The sequence below is a fragment of the Tetrao urogallus genome (assembly GCF_951394365.1).
Source record: "Tetrao urogallus genome assembly, chromosome: 7".
Taxonomy (NCBI): Eukaryota; Metazoa; Chordata; class Aves; order Galliformes; family Phasianidae; genus Tetrao; species Tetrao urogallus.
Genome location: NC_136820.1, coordinates 9772050 through 9791704, shown reverse-complemented (window position 1 = coordinate 9791704; position 19655 = coordinate 9772050). Strand labels below are relative to the sequence as shown.

At 40.8% G+C, this 19655-nt stretch overlaps 2 protein-coding genes across 2 annotated transcripts; both read right to left on the bottom strand.

Annotated features, from left to right (window-relative positions):
* Positions 1-512: 512 nt before the first annotated feature.
* On the bottom strand, positions 513-11523 carry LOC306948449 (C-C chemokine receptor type 5-like; the record flags this gene model as incomplete). Its single annotated transcript, XM_079538083.1, is given in 5 exon segments — positions 513-1589; positions 1851-1869; positions 1871-1970; positions 1973-2061; positions 11453-11523. Coding segments are annotated over 5 exon segments (1356 nt in total).
* Positions 11524-15862: 4339 nt separating this feature from the next.
* On the bottom strand, positions 15863-17424 carry LOC306948665 (C-C chemokine receptor type 5-like; the record flags this gene model as incomplete). The annotated part of the gene is made up of 2 exons (XM_079538323.1): positions 17221-17424; positions 15863-16936 (listed from the first exon to the last, which is right to left on the bottom strand). The coding sequence occupies exon 2, from the start codon at positions 16928-16930 to the stop codon at positions 15863-15865; it is 1068 nt and encodes a 355-aa protein (XP_079394449.1). The 5' UTR covers positions 16931-16936; positions 17221-17424.
* Positions 17425-19655: the final 2231 nt, after the last annotated feature.

The following is a 19655-nucleotide window of genomic DNA, read 5'->3' as shown; positions in this document are numbered from 1 at the left end:
TTTCATCACAAACCTCAGTAATTTAGCATTATTTACAGAGTTACACAACCACGCTAATAAAGGATGGGACCGAGACTGCGTTTAAATGAATGAAGTATCTTGTGTAAAATACAGTGAAGAGATATTTCCAAAGAAGCAATATCATTTTTCTAATCACTAGGTCACTTCAGAAGATCAGTTTATAAATCTGCTAGGTTAGACTCTCAGCTTAGGTATGTTCTAGTCTCTGTAGCATGTAACTTTGCTTCTACTTCCACCAAAAAAAAAGCTTTTTTTTCCTTTTTGTTTGCCACAGAATTCTGTTACCACATCTTCATAGCTAATTTGGTACACCCGTTTCATTTATGTACAATTCCGCGCTGTTATGAGCAAATAACAGCTTTGCTAGCTGTGTGCCATGACCTTGTGCAGATGCATTAGAGACAGTGTCCAGAAGAGATTCTCCAGGCTTTCATCATAGACTTGATTTCAAAAAAGTCAATTCCACTTTTTTTTTTTTGGCTAGGCACAACCTACAGTGCAGCAGAAACTTCTTGCTCTCCAGTAGACTGTGTGTAGGTGGAGCTGGCCCGTTCAGCTGTGTCGGCATAGAAAACTGGGCAATATTTAGAGAAGTGGGATGCAATTTGCTTTCGGAAAAAGCTACGAAGATACTTCCTAAACTTTTCTCCAGCAAAGGCATAAATGACAGGATTGATACAGCAATGGATCATTGAAATTGTTTCGGTCACTTGGGTTGCTTTGTGCAGTTGACCACTGGTTTCACAACTAGTGATAGAAAATGAATCTTGAAAATCACGCAAGAGAATACAAATGTTATATGGTGCCCAGAAAAAAAAGTATACAATCATGATGATAAATATAAGCCTGACGGCTTTATTTTTCTTCTCATTCCTACATTGTAGCAATGTCTTTATGATTTGTGTGTAGCTGCAGATCATAATTATCATAGGAATAACAAGTCCTAGGATGTTCATCTTTAAGGCCAGGAATTGCTTCCATTCATCTCTCCGCTCCTGTGGATAATGAGCACTGCATGTACACCGTCTGTTCTCTTGCTGAGTTTTGTGAAATACTATCCCAGGAACAGAGGCAAAAAGAGCAACAGCCCACGTGACAATGCTGGTGAGGATGCCATAGGCAACTGTCCTAGCTTTTAAAGCAAACACTGCGTGAACTATGGCCAGATACCTGTCTATGGTCAGCAGGATTATGAAAAAGATGCCACTGTAGAAGCCAAGGAGGTAAATGCCTGAGAGGATCCGGCACAGCGCTTCTCCAAAAATCCAGTCGTGAGCAGCATAATAAGCCCAAAAAGGAAGAGAAAATATAAAAAGCAAATCAGAAATGGCCAGGTTGAGCAGGTAGATGTCAGTCATACTCTTCAACTTCTTGTATTTTACCAGGATAAGGATAACAAGAATGTTGCCTATGAAGCCAAATATCACCACCAGTGAGTAAAGCGGTGGCAGAAAATTTGCTGCAAAGTGCTTTTCCTCAGTTCCCATGCATGGTGCTGAATCACCATAGTCAATCATTGTTGTTACATCCATGTCACCTAGGTCAGTGGTATAGTTTTCCATTGTGTGCTGATCTGCAAAGGAAGAGAAGAGTGGTCAGCTGCAGGGAACTCTAGGCTTGGCAGGGAGGGGAATGAAACACAGCGATGGGGCCTGGCCTCATTGCGCCAACGTGCGCTGCAGCCCTCACCCAGGGGAGTACCTGCAAAGTCACTCTATCATGGGTAGAACATAAGTGCAGTTTGTGGCTTCACGGGAGCCTCAGTGCTGCTAGGGACCATCTCTGGTGGTGTAGAAATGACCCTTCCCCAGGGCACTGACTGCACCCACCTGCTCAAGTGCTGTAATGGCTGCTGGCGAGCAGCAAGTCAGTAGCGTTGGTCTGGGTTCCGATGGCAAAGGCTGCGTCCTCTTCAGAGTCTGGGTCAGGCAGGGGCCATGGAAATGGCTGGCCTTAGGTAGCTCTGGAATAAAAGCTGTGTGCAGCCCTGTCTTGTGAGTGCTGTGCTGGACACGTTCAGCTGATGACCTGCAGGGATAACTGCAATGGAAAGAACAGGTATCAAGCACCTGTCCAAATGGCATAAAGGATTTCATTTGCTATCAGCTTGGCCTATACTACATGTATCTAATGTAGAATCTTCCTGACAAGTAAAACACCTCCACAGGGCTCAGGATTAAAGAAGTTTTGATTGTTTTTTTCTATTAATCAGACATTACTCAGTTGCTCCAAAATTCAGATGAGTGTTTGAGTTTGCACCTAGGTGAACAGCTGATATGGCTGTCATTGTGAGGGTGAGCTAAATATTTTGGATGTATATCTGTTGTTTGCATATCTTTCTTCATCCTGTTCTTGTTACTGTTTCCAGTGAGATGACATAGAAAGTAAAGCAGTGCAATGGCTGCCCCTATACTCCGTCCCCGTTTGTGTGTGGTGTCAGGAAGTCAAAGGACTTGAGACATGGGTGCCACACCTGTGGTTAGGACCAAGAATCTGCCAGATGAATACCCATATGCAGAGCATAGCTTTGTGTAACTTGGTCTCTGAGAAGTGTCTTTGCACAGGCTCCTGGAGAAATCTACAGAATTCCTGCACAGCTGTGAGAAGCAGGGAAGAGGATTTTGTGAAGACAGGTGTCAGAAGGACCCAACGATAGGTGTCAGTGCTTCCCAATCACTTGATGGGGAAGTGAAATTGATGCTTTGGTAGCCACTATAGAGCTACTTGCTGTTGGGGAAAGTGGCTGCTGTTTTTTATCCTGTATCCTGACAACTACTTTTACAAAGCATTGCATTGTTGTGGCAGAATGATTGCTGCTCTCTCGTCAAGGCAGCAGACTGCTCACAACACAGAAAGCTTCAGACACTGTGTCTGCCCCAGCTTGCTGTGTGACCACTCAGATAACTCAGCAGTCATCACTCCTTTCCTGTTTTGAACCCCGCTGTGCATTTCTTTTTCAATGAGAAGGTCTGTCCTCTCTCACTGCAGATGTCTTTTGCAGAAACCACACTGAAAGCCATCGCTTTTGTTTCTGCACTTGAGTTCTGCAAGACTAAATTGAGCTGAAGAAACTCAACCGGTGGTTAGAGTGACATTGGAGCCATCCACTGGTCTCCTTTTTCGTAGAAGCTCTCAGTGGTCCATTCTGAGTTACAGCATGTAAAATCACTGAAGCATCTCCTTGTGTCTAGATGTACTTGTTTGGGTTAAAGACGTATTTTCTGCTGTAAAAACAGATCACTGAAAGGCTAATGTTCCTCATCTTAATTTTTGTCTGATTGTGAAATTTAACTAATCTTAAACTAAGTCTTGAGAAGAGACTGCTCGGTAGGCCTTTGACCACTTTCCAGTGACCTTTAAAATGAGGATCTGGGTCTCTCCTGAGCTACTCAAAACCTTATGGAGATTATTTTACAGCATAGTGCCAATATGAATCTGTCCAAAACTGAGAGAGCATACTTGGAGCAAAATCTGCACCTTCAAACAAAAGGAGATACTGCACTTGCAAACCTTTTTTCCACTCCTTTCCCATTTTATTCCTCGGGCAGTGTTGTCTCTGTTCCCAGCATACAATGGTGAGAATGTTCATACTGAGGTATTACTTTGGTATGTAGAGTTTGGCATAACATTTTCTTCTGGAGAAGAAGAATTAAGAGAAAATTGTCGAGTCTTAATAGTTGTGTCTAAGGCTTACCTAGATATAGTTTCCTGGGTAGAAAATAAGTGCTGTCAGAACCCTCAAAGTCTGATTTTAAGGAAGCTCTGGTGACCTCTTTGAAACAATTTTTTCCACAGCTGTTCTTACTACATAGTCATTACAATACTGAGATCGCAGTAACGGAAGTGGCTGTGGCTCAGGTGTATTGACAGTAAGTTGTTTGAAAGTATTTAAGTGTTTATATTTTTTAATTACTCTCAACAAGTCTGTTAGACAAAAAAGCACCTTCAAAAAGGAGTTATTGATCCAAAACATTAACTTTTTTTATTTTAAAAGCATGCCAAGATTTGCGAACTGCGCAAATATTCAAGATTACTTTCAGCTTTTTCATGTCCTGACAGTGCTGCTTGTAGCTAAGTATCCCTATTTGCAATTTCCCAGTCAGCTGCACTGTGCACTGAGATTATGGGATGAGGAGCTGGATGCAGAACATACAGCCAGGCCCTGTGTGCTGGGGCTGAGACCAGTTTGACCCTCCTTGCTAGTCTAACTAGAAACTGGTAAGAGCATCAGTAGTTGTTGAAAATGACAAGATCATCCCACTGGGCAGAAGCAAGCATCTTAAAATTATTCACCCATGGTGGAAGGGTTTGAAGCCACAGCCCAGAAGAACAGTTGCAACCACAAAGTAGGTAGAAGGCCACTAACCACATCTACTGCACTATCAGAACTTGTGAGGGTTATTTCTTAGCCTCTTAGCTCTGTGTCTTGGTCATTTTGCACTTGCATGATGCTGAAGCACAAACAGGGCTATGAGAAGTGACTGAGTCATAAACACAGAGTGAGATTTTATGAGTATGCAATTGATTGATAGGATTCATGCTAACACTGTCTGCCTTGTTATTACTGCAGCAATCCTGTTCATGACAGACCCTTCTTTTTGCTAATGGTCTTCTCAGTTTGTTCCTTCCTTTTTTCTTTCTCTGCCTTCTTGGAATGAGAACTCCATCTTCCCTCTGTCTTATTCCTTTCAGCCTCACTTGCAAAGTGCAATCTTTCTTCTGAGTGTTTCTTTCTGCTGAGTCCAGTCTTTTCTTAAGAAGCCTTTCTCTGCAGAAGTACTTATTGCCCTGAATTGAGTATAGCACCCAGCATATGCTAACAACATAAGCTATATAAGCTAATCTTAGAAAATAGGAAAACAAACCACCAAGTGTTTCTGTGCTCTATTCTGTAGACTCACCGTGTTAGGAAACAGCATTGGCCACTGACTAGAATGCTTCACTAAATTAACTGACTGGGTTGCGGCAAATGGCAGTAAAATGCTAAGCTACACCACATGTAAACAGATTCCTTGAGGTAAAGCATTTAAAACATATCAGATTTTCTGTAGTCATTCTGCAAGAGAATAAGTACTCTTCAAATGAGTTGCTTCATCTTTGGAGTCACAGATTTAAAATCCAAATTTCTATCATAATGCATCACATTCAGAGAAAAAAAAATTGTGTAATCTGTTTATCAAAGAGCCATATTCCTTTACATTTCTTATCCCAATCAACCTTTCTTTGTTTATCTGGTTCCCCTGCTCAACTCTTCTAGTGGTTCTATCCTTTAAAAGCAGGATATTCCTTTTAACATACCCTGTTCTTTTCCCCAAGTTGTTTTTTAATGTAAAGTTCTCTAGCAAGATTCCACAAGTATTTTTCACCTCAGTCACTGAAGTACCTAAACAACTGCTAAATGCACAGGTAGAAGAAAATAAAACCAAAAGAAAGAAAAGATGACTTACCATAAGGTGCAAGTGGTGCCTTGGATTATTACATCAAGAGTAACGCTGAATTGATTTGTCGCTCACTAGCAGAAGGTTGCAAACACCTCTTCCTGCGCGAAGAAGGATGTATCAGTTTGAAAACTTCTAGCAAGCAGATCTGTTTTCACTTTAAAAAAAAAAAAAAAGTCAAGGAGCAGTTCTCTTTTTTTCTAAAAATGGGTTATCAGATGTTACTTTTCTAACTCTGCGAGATGTGCAAAGAGATGTTGAAATTTGAGGAGGATCCTCTTAGGAACTAAACTAGAAGTTTCACAATCCACAGCTGTACTTATAGGAAAAAAAATTTTCTGTAATTTTCTCATTTAAGTTTACTCTTTGAGTCAAGAGAAGTTTATGTGATGCTCATCCCGTTACATTTCTCAATCATTATGTTTCTTTTATGATATTTGTCCCTTAACTAAAATACAGAAGTTAGCTTTCACCTTGATGCATTTGTATCTATGGAGTTACCTGCATTTTGTATCGGTTTGCTCTGAGATGCAGAGCATCTTATATTTTAGCAGAGGTGTTGATTCTGTTTTACTCAAAACTAGTCTTTTGTACCTTGTTTAAAGTCCCTTTCATAAGGCTCTGCCTTTAGCCTATTTCATAAGTTGGACAATCTTTGAAAACAGTGCTTCATTTACTGGAGTTAAGCTTCAGAAAAGCATAATGAAATCTGATATTCTTTCAACTTTTTTCCTTGTGGCTGATTCCTTTGACTTTTAGATAGGGTTAAACTAAATCTGCACTGTGAGCAGCTTTTAGATCTTTCTTAGACATCAAAGATACCACACAGCAGGTGGGAAAGTTACAAAGCAAGAGGTAGTGCCTTATTAGTTGTCTGAGAACCCAGAGAGAAAAGCCCTGAGTAGTTAGCAAACCAAGTAAATATCTGTTACTCCTGCCTCCCCTTGACATCAGTGATCCTCTCTTTGGAGGGCTCTGGGATAGTTTATCCTGACAACCTCGTGAAGTCACTAAAGGTGTAAAATCTTGCTTTGGATGCTGCCATTCCTTCATCCAAGGCAAGGGAATCGCAGCTTCTGAGTTACACCTCAGATTTGGTGGGTAGAATAAAAAAGGGAAAAGCTCAACTTGTGTTCCACGTCAAACCCTCTGTGTTAGGGACTGATCAATGTCATTGCTCCATAAAGTCAGAGATTTTTTTTTCCCCATTCAGTGGCTTTTCTAAGAAGCCCTTTAAGGGTTAGTGTCTCAGCATCAAAATTAATGGCTGCTGTAGAGTATGCAAAGATTATATTAATGCTGCCTTATTTGATAGCGTATATTAGACCTTCTATTCAGTTGGTGCCAAGAGCTTCTAAAAATATTTCCATGTCACCTTTGCCATGCTCCTAATTGCTGTCAAACTTGGCTGACTCAGATGATGCCTGAAGGTGCTTACCTTATTACTTCACTGATGAAAAAATAATAGGGAAAATGAAACAAAGTATGTAGGCTGCTTTGAAAGTAATACCTCCTATTTATTTCCATGGAAACTACAACGGATACAAAGAGCACAGTAACACTATTTGATAGGACAATTTCCTATCTAAAAAGCACTATTTTTCAACATAGTCACAACCATTAGCTGTGCATTTTTGCCAGCAATGAACAAGAGCCTGCATGCCGCACTTACAAAAGTAGGCATGGCCATCCAGAATGCAGCTTGTTTTTCAGCTCAGTGTCAGCACTGCTGAAATGCACCACCCACCACCTCACTGTGCTCACATCCACTGTTTGGCCTCCATCAACATTCCACAACCATTGATGAATGTCAATGGGTGCCATTTTTCCGCATCAAGAAATTGAGTTCCACACCTTTACGCACTTGCATGTCAAACCCCATTGCGTCAGTCTGCCTCTCTGCTGCCATCTGTCACATGGCAACAGCACATCATGGAATGTTGGTGAAAAGGTTCAATCCCTACTGCCATGCCAACAACATCTGCCTCTGAAGTCATGGTCAAATAACAAAATTGGAAGCATTACTTTTGGGACAGCCTTTGCATATTACTTTCCTCACTGTATACGGGATCTTGTCAAATTGTGATAGACTTTCAGACTGTAGTCCATAATCCTGGCTGCTGCCTCAGGCAGCAAAGAAATTTTGTAGCCACATGCAAACTTTGTTCCTAAGACCTACCTCTACAGGTAAATCCATGTTTCTTAGCTTGAACTTCTTTTCCTTCCAACCTTTTTTTTTTTCTTTCTAATTACTTGCTGACTTAGGAAGGGTAGTAGAAATGGAACAGAGATAGCCAGCTCAGTGTTTGTGTCATAACCATACACGGGCATGACTTCTGTGTTCTAAGATGGTGTTTGTTATCCACCTTAAGATCTCTAATCAAACTTTTTGGATACAGATATACTACTGAACTGCAAGCAGCCACCTACGTAGTGGGAGTGCACATTCACCACCAGAATGTGGCAGAAATTTACAGCCACAAAGCAGCCCACACATGAGCACCTGCCACAAGGGCAAGATAGCAGTAGGCTGGAACCTTTCATAGTCCTTCATCAGTGAACCTGTACACTGCATAGAGCATTTGAGATGGCGAATGTGCAATGACTCAAGTCTTGAAAAGAAACCAAACAAGAAGGGTAGGCCATGCCCTAGAAGGAATTTCACTTCACACTTTTTGTCTTCTAAGTTGTTTCTCATTATATTTACAGTTTTTCTTGTCCCATGATACTAAAAATTTTCTACAAGCTTTGGCTGTACTGCCTATATTTTTGTTGCAACAGATTAGCATCAGCCTATGCTTTATTCCTTACACACTCTTTTCAAGTATATCTTTAGTTCCTTACTGAAATATCATGAATTCTTATCATTCTCAAATGAAGTATTGTATCAAATTAATTTTTGCAATGTATAATTCATAAACAGTCTAACCAGTAACTTTAAAAAATGATTGTAGGATTTATTTCTGAAGCTTGATTTTCACTTTTCTCCCTACTCAGCTCTCCCCACTGAGCACTGTCTGTTACAGGTTGCATAACCTGCTAGAAACTTGAAAGCCTTTCATGATCTCACATTATATCTCATATTATAGACAGAGGAAACTGTCCCAAAGCTGTTCTTGGACATCAAACTTTTGATTCTGAACTACACTCTCAACAAAAATGGTCTCAAACATTTGAACTAATATCAACAACTTAAATCTAAGGTTTCTAGTAGGCTGATCTTCAGCAATACTTCCTTGATCACACAGATTAATCAGTGTTATTAACCTGCTTGATTTTATTGCTTATTGATTTTCATTCTCTTATCTCAGCCATTTGATCAGCGTGTGTTCTTTGATCAGCGTTCTTTCTTTTACTAACAGTGGCAGTGAGTGTTGCAGACCAGCAGAGGGCCTCTGCCATTCACAAGTGTAGCTGCCGACTGGGAGAAGTGATTTTGCCCAGCTGGGTCTTGAAGGCGGATGAGAGGTCCCCCAAGGAGAGGCTGAACAGCTATGAAACTTGGCAGCACAAAACTCTGAGCGCATTCTGGCAGTGGGTACCTGGGCTATAACTTTCTTATCAGCACCTACAGGATGTGTTCAGTTAGCTCTACACCTGCTACAGATAAGCAGATCTGCTGGGAAGTCAGATTTAATCAGATCTTGTACTTGTGTCTTAGTATTTTGTTGTCCCTTGATGCTGATAGGACTTTTTTCTTTTCTTTCTTTTTTTTTTTTTTTCTTCCTTTCCTCTCTTCTCAGTAGTTTTTGATGGACCCCTGCAGATCCCAACTTCCTATCCAGTCCAAAGCTCCATCACACCACCCGAGACTGTCCATCTTCCCACTGCATTTCCTCCTCTCCCCTGCTGCTTTCAGCCTGCCTCCATCCAATGTGTGTGTGCTGACACTGAGGTATGGCTACTTCAAGCTAACACATAAATTATTATGAGTCAGATATTCTGTTTTTCTGCTGTTGGTTTTTTGTTGTTTTTTTTTCAATCCCTTACCCAGTAACTCTTTAGAAAAAATGCACTGCAGCTTGCCATGAGCTCTAGCAGATTTTAAGAATCTTTACCTACAGGTGAACTTCATAGTTTTACCACAAAATTGAAGCTATCATTCAAAAATAAAAGGAATGGCAAGTGGTTTGGTATAGCTTGGGTTGTCAGCTATCATGGCTTTACTTTCAGAGATGAGTAAAAGCTATGCTTAGTGATGTGACACTCGTTGCCTCCATAAAGACATTTTTTGAAATGGTGATGTGTTTTATTCCTCACCTGTGAGGTCAAGCTGATGTACCCTGCAAGTGTGCAGCAATGAGCACTGACAATTCAGTCTTTTCTGTACAGTTATATGGTTAGTTATATGATTCATCTTCTCAGTCATCAGGCCATCACACTGAGGTATCCAGTAACTCAATAGTGTGGCATTTCCACAAGGAGAAGCCACCATTACTGGGAAGCCTCCAAAAGCACCATGTTTGCTGGGACACACACTAGGTGCACAGATACCAGTATCACGTACAAACGTAATCGAGCACAATTTGGGGCACAGAAATTTGAAAATGCAGCTAATAGTTTTGATTCAATATATTAGAGTCTTGCAGCATGTGATGAAGAAACAAGAAAAATAAAGATCTAGGTCAGAAGAGTAGGTGCCTTTCTGATAGATGCACCATGTGATAGTGCATCCTACAAAAGGCTGTAGCTCCATCAAATGCAGATCATCCTTTCCATCTGGAGAAGAGGTCTAATGAAGCATGTACACAAACCTGACACATTTCCTTTTCCACATGTTCTCCCAATTATATCTAATTTTGTTGTATTGACAAAATCTGCTTCTAAATTAGGATAGCATTAACAGGCATCTTATTTCACCAGTAATCACTAAAATACCTCATAAATAAATAAAATGTATTTCTTAATGGAGAGACTGAATAAAGATATCCAGCTGAAACTATTTTGTTCTTGGATTGTTTCCCTTTCTTTCCTAACAGCCTTATATTTCAGGCTCTCAGGTTCTCATGACTACTGTTTTGATGCCACTGTACAATCACACCATCTAAGAAATGAGAAAAAGTATATCTAATCTTACCCAAAATTATCAGCAGGGATCCCCAAAACAAAAAGTAACGGTGTAAAACTGTGACAAGCAGAAAGAAAAAGACAGCAAAATTCTTGAGACCAAAGGTCCTTACACTTCTGAGGCATAATTTGAGGAAAAGTGGGGAAAATGTTGTGCACCAAACGAAAGCTATTACCACAGAGTTCATTAAAAAAACCCATTTTATACATTTTGCTAATTACAGAAAATTGGGTTATGTAAAACAAACTCTGGAAGACACAAGCATTCCTAATCTGGGCTAACGCTGCTTCTTCACATTGTTTATTGGCAGTGAGATCAATGTGGAGGCTTTTTCCCTGTTCTTCTGTTTGTTTCTCTACTACAAGACATATAAGTACATAACTATTCATTGCAGCACATACACATTCCATGCTGTTGTACTATTTTTATTTAGGCTTTCCCTGTGCTGCTGATACTGAACTAGCAGTACTTCTGATGCAGTGAGGAAAAAGAGAGCATTGCTTCCTTCTACTGTTTTTTTTCCAGACTTGTGATGCATTCTGCCATGTTTTTGTTTTTACATAAGAGGGACCATAGTGCAATGAATCTTACTTTTGAAGTCATAGCTATATATTTCACAAATTATCAGTCAAGAACCAATTTTTACACACCATTTTAATTCTTTGCTTGTTCCAGATGAATTTATAGTACGTACATTCTAGGTGTTTTTGTAGCTACACTGTGAGTCAGAAATACTCCACAGTGTGCTTATAGGTCCTGGACCTTAGCTCAGCCAGGCCGAGAAAATCACACACCAAATTTCTTCTCAGTGAAAGCTAGGTCATAGAAAGAATGGAGAGAATCTGTACAGTGAGAAGGTATGTGCCAGGAACCAGAAAGTACTTCTGAATGCCAAAGATTAGCAGTAGTCTGAAATTGTCCATACCTCACGATAGCGTCCCAGTAATTAATGTCCACATGGCTTCTTTGTTTCCATCCACTTGATTTCCACTGCATTCAGAAATTCTGGTGTTAGGATGGGTTGTGTTGCTATCATTGCATCATCCTACTGGCACAACTTTGCAGATAATTCTGCAGGGCTGATCTGTGCTGTTTTGCATATTGGTCTATGTATCTGATAATGCCACCCTTACCATTGCTTTGGCCCCTTGCCAGGATCAGTCATTTCAGGCTTAAAACACTCAAAGTGAGATTGCTCTCATCGTCACAGGAGTTACAAAACTGCTCTGCTTTTGTACAAATCCATGCAGTATTTCTTTTCCTATCATTCAATTCTCTAAAATGAAATACAGCTCCTAATAGGTATCACTAGAATATGGGTACAAAGCAATACCCTCTTCCCTGTTTCTGGACAAACATCGTCATTTATTTCAGCCTAGGTGATTGTTCCAAATGTACCAAAATTCACTGGCTTTCTCTCTGGTTTCTGCTTCCTCTGCTGTCTTGTGGGGCTGGATTCTTTTTTTTTTTTTTTTTTTTTTTTTTCATTAAAAGACAAAGATGTGAAGCTTCTCAAGCCACAGCAGCCACAAAAAGAAGGTCAGTAGCTGTCAGTATTAGACAACAGCAGTAAAATTAAACTCCAAAATGCAGCAGTATCAGCCTGTTGTGCTGTTCAACTGGTCAGCACTCTATCATTCTCCCAGCACGTCATTTCTCTGATGCTATAGAACAAGATGCTATATAAACGTATCTTTGCATTCTTTCTATTTAGCCCTTTGTAATTTTCACTGGACAGAGTGATATTTATTTTGGAACTTCTTAAATGAAAGAGTCTCTTACTTGTCTAAATGTTTCAACATTCAGAATACTTACAAGTATTTATCTGTTTGTACTTTGATCTTTCTGTTTCTCTGGGTATTACTTTATTAGCCTCTGTTAAGACTAATAAAGACATTCTCACAAGTTTTGCCACTACTCTTCTGTGTTTTCCCTTTTGCATCTATTTCTCTTCCTTCATACTCAATTTGTCTTTATTTTACTTAAGATTTGTACGTGTCAGTTTACAAATGGATTAAGAAATAAGAAAGTCTTCTGACAGGAGCAGTCACATGCACTGGTTATCAGAAGATTCACTATTTCTATGTTTATCCATTATACAAATACCACAGACCAACCAATGCCAGTAAGAACACTTCTGGTGGTTCGAGTACTGTCGAGCACTCACTGATACCATATATGCACTTTTTCTGCACTTCCTTTTGCCATTTAGGATGTCTGCCAGGGGCCTGACAGCATAGTTGTCTTCTTCTGTGCTGGCTGTTCCTTCCTGTGTGCTTTTGAACAAGTGGTGGCAGCAGCTCCTGACTGAGAAGTTGGGCTGTGTCCATTAACTAATCTGAGGGATTGGTTTTGGCGTTGTGCTTACATATTTGTTGAAGACACATGGATGTTCTTTCATAAGTGTGCTATGTACAATATACAGCAGATGCAGTGTTGCAAGAACTGCATCAGTACAGGTTAGGGGCTGACCTGCTGGAAAGGAGCTCTGCAGAGATGGACCTGAGCGCCCTGGTGGTCAGCAGGTTGACGATGAGCCAGCAGTGTGCCCTCCGGGCCCAGAAGGCCAATGGTACCCTGGGGTGCATTAAAAAGAGCGCGGCCAGCAGGGAGGTTCCTCCTCTCCTATTCTGCCCTGGTGAGGTCACATCTGAAGTATTGTGTCCAGATCTGTGCTCCTCAAGCCAAGTTCAAGAAAGACAGGCACACTTCTTTTCTAGGATTACTCTATACAGTGCAAGGAGACTATAAGTAGCTGCAGAAACTCTGTAGAGAAGCTTGTATTTATTCTGATACCAATGAAGAGCCATTTTTTTATTTGCCTTCCTTATTCCTCCTCTTTTCCTGTTTATGACACAGCCCTCCTTTTCCTACCTGACAAATCTCACCCATCTAAAATCTGTGCCCCTAAATTTCTCTCAAAGCTGAGTGTAACAGGCTCTTCTCAAGCTTCCTGGTAGATAAAATCATGCCAGCTGCAGTAGTTCCTGAACAGTGCAGAGAGTTCTCTTCTTGCTTGATTTGGTTTGCTTCAGTTCAGAGTGCAGTACTGCAAGTGTTGAAGTCTATCATAGCAGCTTTTTGCTACCTCTGTTCTGAGAGCAGAGCTGATGCTCTTTTCCTCACAAGGAGAACACGGGCTACAGAATACACATCATTTCTCAGACGTAGTTTATTACTTTTGCTGCATTAACACTAAAATAGGAAGATGCATAATTTCCACAAAACAAGAATTTAAAGCACAGCAGTAGAAGTACCACAGTTACAGCAGGATTTGTATCGCACTCATCTAATTTATACTTTAACATTAAAAAGGGGCTTTTACTTTTGTGCAGTAGAAAATACAAAGTAAAGGAAAAGTGTTATTTACTGTGAGCATAGTTTTTGGTCTTTCCTTTTGTATACCTGTGGCTGTTAACCTCACAAGGGAGCAGCCAGAATGTAGTAGCTGACAGGAGACCAACTAACAGCTAATAGAAGTGGTGCCTTGAGGTAATAAGGCTGAAGAGGGAAGAGTATTCACACCACTGCAACAAGGGCATCTGATCCCTGAATTAAGAAGCTGATTTCTGGGTTCTTTTTGCAGTCAGACAAGTAATCTTCCCCAGAGGTCTTTCAAATCATGTCTGCTTCCGACTCAGGCATCTCTTTTTTTCCACTGGCACTGAAGGACCTTGATGAGATTTGCTGTTAATGTACGCATCTAAGTCACATGCGCAATGTTAAGAGGTGTGCAATTCCCTCTTCCATCCTGACATTGCCAGCAGGTTACTTGAAGCTGGCTTTACAGATTTCTGAGACTAAAACTTTGCATGCTTGAATGGTGCCCCTTGAAGGAAATGGGAAAAAAGCAGCACTGTTTGCCTGTGTAAGGAGTGTTTAACTGCACTTCCTTACGGTATAAAGCAACAGTTTAAAGTTCATATCACATCCTAGGATGCCCCTTTTTATTTACTGAAAAATTCTCAACAATGGCATAAATGTATGGCTTGGCCTAAAAGTGTTGCCATTACAGCACTAGGGTAATGGTCACTAGTCCTCAACAAGCACGCAGTCCTGATCGTGTCAACAGAGGTGATGTGCATCATTCTCCTGAAATGGCAAGGCGGTTACATCTCTACAGATAGCTGCTTCTGTGTTTCCAAGGCTGCTGTCTTCCCAGAAGTCTGTCCCAAACAGCAGATTTACTGTGTAAGTCTAGAGCACGTTTTTAGCATGCAGGAGCCTATTTTGACACACTTTCTGCATCTGCTGTAGAAAGTCTTCCTTTACACATGTGATATGTATTTCCAGAATGAGAGAGGCCTCCACTCAGTACTATGCTCATGCTCTCCAAAATCCTCTGAAGGATTATGTATTTTCATATGTAATCATGCATCGTAGCTAGATGAAGTAAGATAACTTTAATTCTGTCCTTGCAGATCTCTGCTTTTACTGTCTAAGTGCTATTTCCCTGGAAGGGATCGAAGTTGTCAGAAACAAGTTCATGGTTGTTTGGGGGTACAACACTGACTTCTTATACACTTACTAGGCTTGCAGTTACTTGTAAAATTGCACCCACAAAAATGACAATCTTGTCCATTAAAAGCTCAACTTGGAAAATGTTAGCAGTCAAACAATGATATGATTGGCATAAGATTAAATACCTAAAATAAACATACTGTAACTTAGCCTATAGTAAAAAGGATTATGTTTAGAAACAACTAGCTTACAGATAAATCCTTGATTTAAGTGACCACATAAGATAAAGGTCAGTCACCTCTCTCATCAGTGAAGAGAAGTTGTCTTGGTATCTTTCATCCTTATCCTTTTAATGGAAATGCCTCTTATTCATGTAGAAAAAATAAGGGAAAGAGGAGTAAAATGAAGAATACTGAGAGCTTCCCACTACCAAATGGCTGACTGTTTCAGAAAGAATACTTTTATTTCCAAATGCAATCAGGATTCTGGGTGTTCCATTCATGCTGCATACTGAACAGGTACATCAATCCTCAAAGCCTCCTCCCAGTCTTATATTGTTCATGTGGCTGTGAATGGATCTTGTGATATTACTTATTGCTCCTTCATCTATTTTATATTCTTCCCTAGTAAAAGCCATGAATATTTGTTCATCGGACAGAATATGGGTCCGCCATCAAAATCAAACAAATCATTCTGTGATCAAGCTATGATACTAACAGTTAATGGGAAATGGTTGTTTCTCTTAGATTAAGATCAAAAAATGGTGTGATCCAGGCAACTAACCCCAAGAATTGGCATAAAGATCTTCTACAACGTCGTCCACTTCTTCAGGCAAAGAGATGCAACATTCAGTAGCTAGACTCTAGAATTATTTTTACAATCCAGTAGAGATGTCGTGCTCAGCAGTTGATGCTGTAAATGTGGAACTAACTCTTTCTAATTTTTCACGATAAAGAGATGGACACTTTTTGCACAGGTGAGCTGCAATATGCTTTCGGAAAAACGTATAAAGATATTTCCTAAATTTTTCTCCAACAAATGCATAGATCACAGGATTGATACAGCAGTGGATCATTGAAATTGTTTCTGTTACTTGAATTGTTTTGTCCAGTCTGGTTTGGCTATCACAATCTGGAGAGAAAAAAGAAGTTTGAAATGTATGCACAAAAGAAGCAACATGGAACGGTGTCCAGAAGATGAAATAAAAAATCATGATGACAAAAATAAGTCGAACCGCCTTCTGTTTTTTCTCATTCCTGCATCTCAATAATGTTTTTAAAATTTGAGAGTAGCAGAAAATCATAATGATCATTGGAATGATAAGCCCAAGAATGTTCATCTTTAAAATGTAGGAGTGCTTCCAATTTATTAGGCTATCTGGAGGATAATGAGCACTGCATGTATACTGTGTATTCTCCTGTTGAGTTTTGTGAAATACTATCCCAGGAACAGAGGCAAAAAGAGCAACAGCCCACGTGACAATGCTGGTGAGGATGCCGTAGGCAACTGTCCTAGCTTTTAAAGCAAACACTGCGTGAACTATGGCCAGATACCTGTCTATGGTCAGCAGGATTATGAAAAAGATGCCGCTGTAGAAGCCAAGGAGGTAAATGCCTGAGAGGATCCGGCACAGCGCTTCTCCAAAAATCCAGTCGTGAGCAGCATAATAAGCCCAAAAAGGAAGAGAAAATACAAACAGCAAATCAGAAATGGCCAGGTTGAGCAGGTAGATGTCAGTCATACTCTTCAACTTCTTGTATTTTACCAGGATAAGGATAACAAGAATGTTGCCTGTGAAGCCAAATATCACCACCAGTGAGTAAAGCGGTGGCAGAAAATTTGCTGCAAAGTGCTTTTCCTCAGTTCCCATGCATGGTGCTGTATCACCGTAGTCAAATGTTGTTGTTGGCATGTAACCCAAATCAATGGTATAGTTTTCCATTGTGTGCTGATCTGCAAAGGAAGAGAAGAGTGGTCAGCTGCAGGGAACTCTAGGCTTGGCAGGGAGGGGAATGAAACACAGCGATGGGGCCTGGCCTCATTGCGCCAACGTGCGCTGCAGCCCTCACCCAGGGGGGTCTGGGCAGCATGAAGACTGCAGTGACTGCAAAGTCACTCTATCATGGGTAGAACATAAGTGCAGTTTGTGGCTTCACGGGAGCCTCAGTGCTGCTAGGGACCATCTCTGGTGGTGTAGAAATGACCCTTCCCCAGGGCACTGACTGCACCCACCTGCTCAAGTGCTGTAATGGCTGCTGGCAAGCAGCAAGTCAGTAGCGTTGGTCTGGGTTCCGATGGCAAAGGCTGCGTCCGCTTCAGAGTCTGGGTCAGGCAGGGGCCATGGAAATGGCTGGCCTTAGGTAGCTCTGGAATAAAAGCTGTGTGCAGCCCTGTCTTGTGAGTGCTGTGCTGGACACGTTCAGCTGATGACCTGCAGGGATAATTGCAATGGAAAGAACAGGTAGGCAAACACCTGTCCAAATGGCATAAAGGGTTTCATTTGCTGTCAGCATGACTTATAGAAACACTGTTAAGAAAAAAAAGTGATATTTTATTTCTCCTAGAATTTGTTTTAAGCTTCTATTCCAGCTTTTACAGAAATAGCACCCTTGCTTAAATCATAAGTTTGATTTCAATTTTTATTTTATTGAAATCACAATTTTGATGAACAATCTGTAATGTAGCAACTTCACAGTTGCATGACCATAATATGAGAACTGTGTCTGTTGCCCCAATACACTGTCCCTCTGATTCTGATTGGAGAGCTGTGGAAGGAGCTGGGCTTGCCTGGCCAGGAGCACCACCATCTCACAGGGAAGTAGCAGTGCAGGGCCATGAGATCCCCTGGGAGACTTCTGCTACAGTGCCAGCAGGGAAAGGCTTGAGAAGTGGGTGCCATCAATCCTTTCCTTTCTTGACACCAAAACCTCCTCCTATCCCAAATGCCTGATAGGACCAAGAGTCACCCAGATCCAGACCCAGATGCAGAAGCATAGCTTTGTGTAATTTTGTCCCTCAGAAATTAAGAAGATATATTTTTGCACAGGCCCCTGGAGAAGTCCACAGTATATCTGCATATCTGTGAGAAACAGGGAAGAGGATTTTATGAAGACAGCCATTAATGGAACCAAATGTGCTTCCCAATCAATTTGTGGGGGAGGGAAATTGATTCTTTAGGTAGCCACTGAAATAGAGCTACTTGTTGTTGGGAGAAATGGCTGCTTCTTTTTTCCTGTATCATCATCCTGGATCCTGATGACTGCTTTTATGAAGCATTGCATTGTTGTGGCAGAATGATTGCTGCTCTCTCGTCAAGGCAGCAGACTGCTCACAACACAGAAAGCTTCAGACACTGTGTCTGCCCCAGCTTGCTGTGTGACCACTCAGATAACTCAGCAGTATCACTCCTTTCCTGTTTTGAACCCCGCTGTGCATTTCTTTCTCAATGAGAAGGTCTGTCCTCTCTCACTGCAGATGTCTTTTGCAGAAACCACACTCTGAAAGCCATTGCTTTTGTTTCTGCACTTGAGTTCTGCAAGACTAAATTGAGCTGAAGAAGCTCTTCAAGTCAAAATCTCATCAGTGGTTAGTGGCAATGAGGCTGCCCTCCAGTCTGCTTCTTTAAATCATGTCTTCTGCACTTGAGCATTTGTGCTGCTTTGAGAGTATCCTTGCTAGCTCTTGAGTACTAGCTATTATGAATACACTACCACTTGTAGCTATAGGAATGTCTAAGCGCTGGTATGGCTAGCAGACTTTTCCACAGACTTCCATGCTGAGGTAATTCAAGCTCAGAAGGTTGCATTGACTCAGTCAGGGATGGCACATATCACAGTACACTGAGCTGAGCCCTGAGTGGGGTTTGCACAGAATTTCTTCATGGAAATCACAGTGTTCAATAACTACAAGTTACAGCAGCACCTGCATGTGAATGGAACCGCTCATCTCAAAACTGAATGACCCACAAAGTTTTCTTTCCCTTTTTTAGGGCTGCTATTTCTCCTTTCAAATATATAAAAGGGTTACAGAGCAATACTTGCCCTGCCTTTGCTCCTCTCCTTTTTAAAAGTTTGTCACAAAGAAAGAAAAACTAATCAATGAATTTTAGTCAGCTTAAAAGTGTGTCAGCAGTATCTAGGGCACTTTACAATGAGAGAGAATTAAAGTGTAGCATAGAGAAAAAAATCTGGAATCTAAATAAATAAAATAACAGCTAAATCCATATAGCAGGCACCGTGAGAGATGTGGCCAGTATCCTCTGATAGCAGCTTTATTGCTTTAACATTGTCTTGGTCTTTCTGGAAGGAGTTTCTGGACTGGCAAAACTACAGAGAAGTATGTGTGTTGGCCAAAGACACCTTGGCAAGCAAGCATTTGTTCATACTTCTCTTGGGTTACCAGAAAAGCCGAAGGAAAAGATAGAAGTACGAACTAAAACCTCTGAGCTGATATGAACGCATGATTTTCTGTGATGCAAACCACAGAATTTCTTTCCAGGATATGTCTGGAGAAAGACAGTCCCTTCCAAAATTAAAACTTGCTTTGGAAACTTCTTCCTCTTTTATAACAGCTGAGCATTAGAAACATCTTCTTTTTGGAACTGCTTGCTTGACACTTGATTTATTTTTATATTCCTGAAGAACATTCAAGGAAAAGGTACAATAATG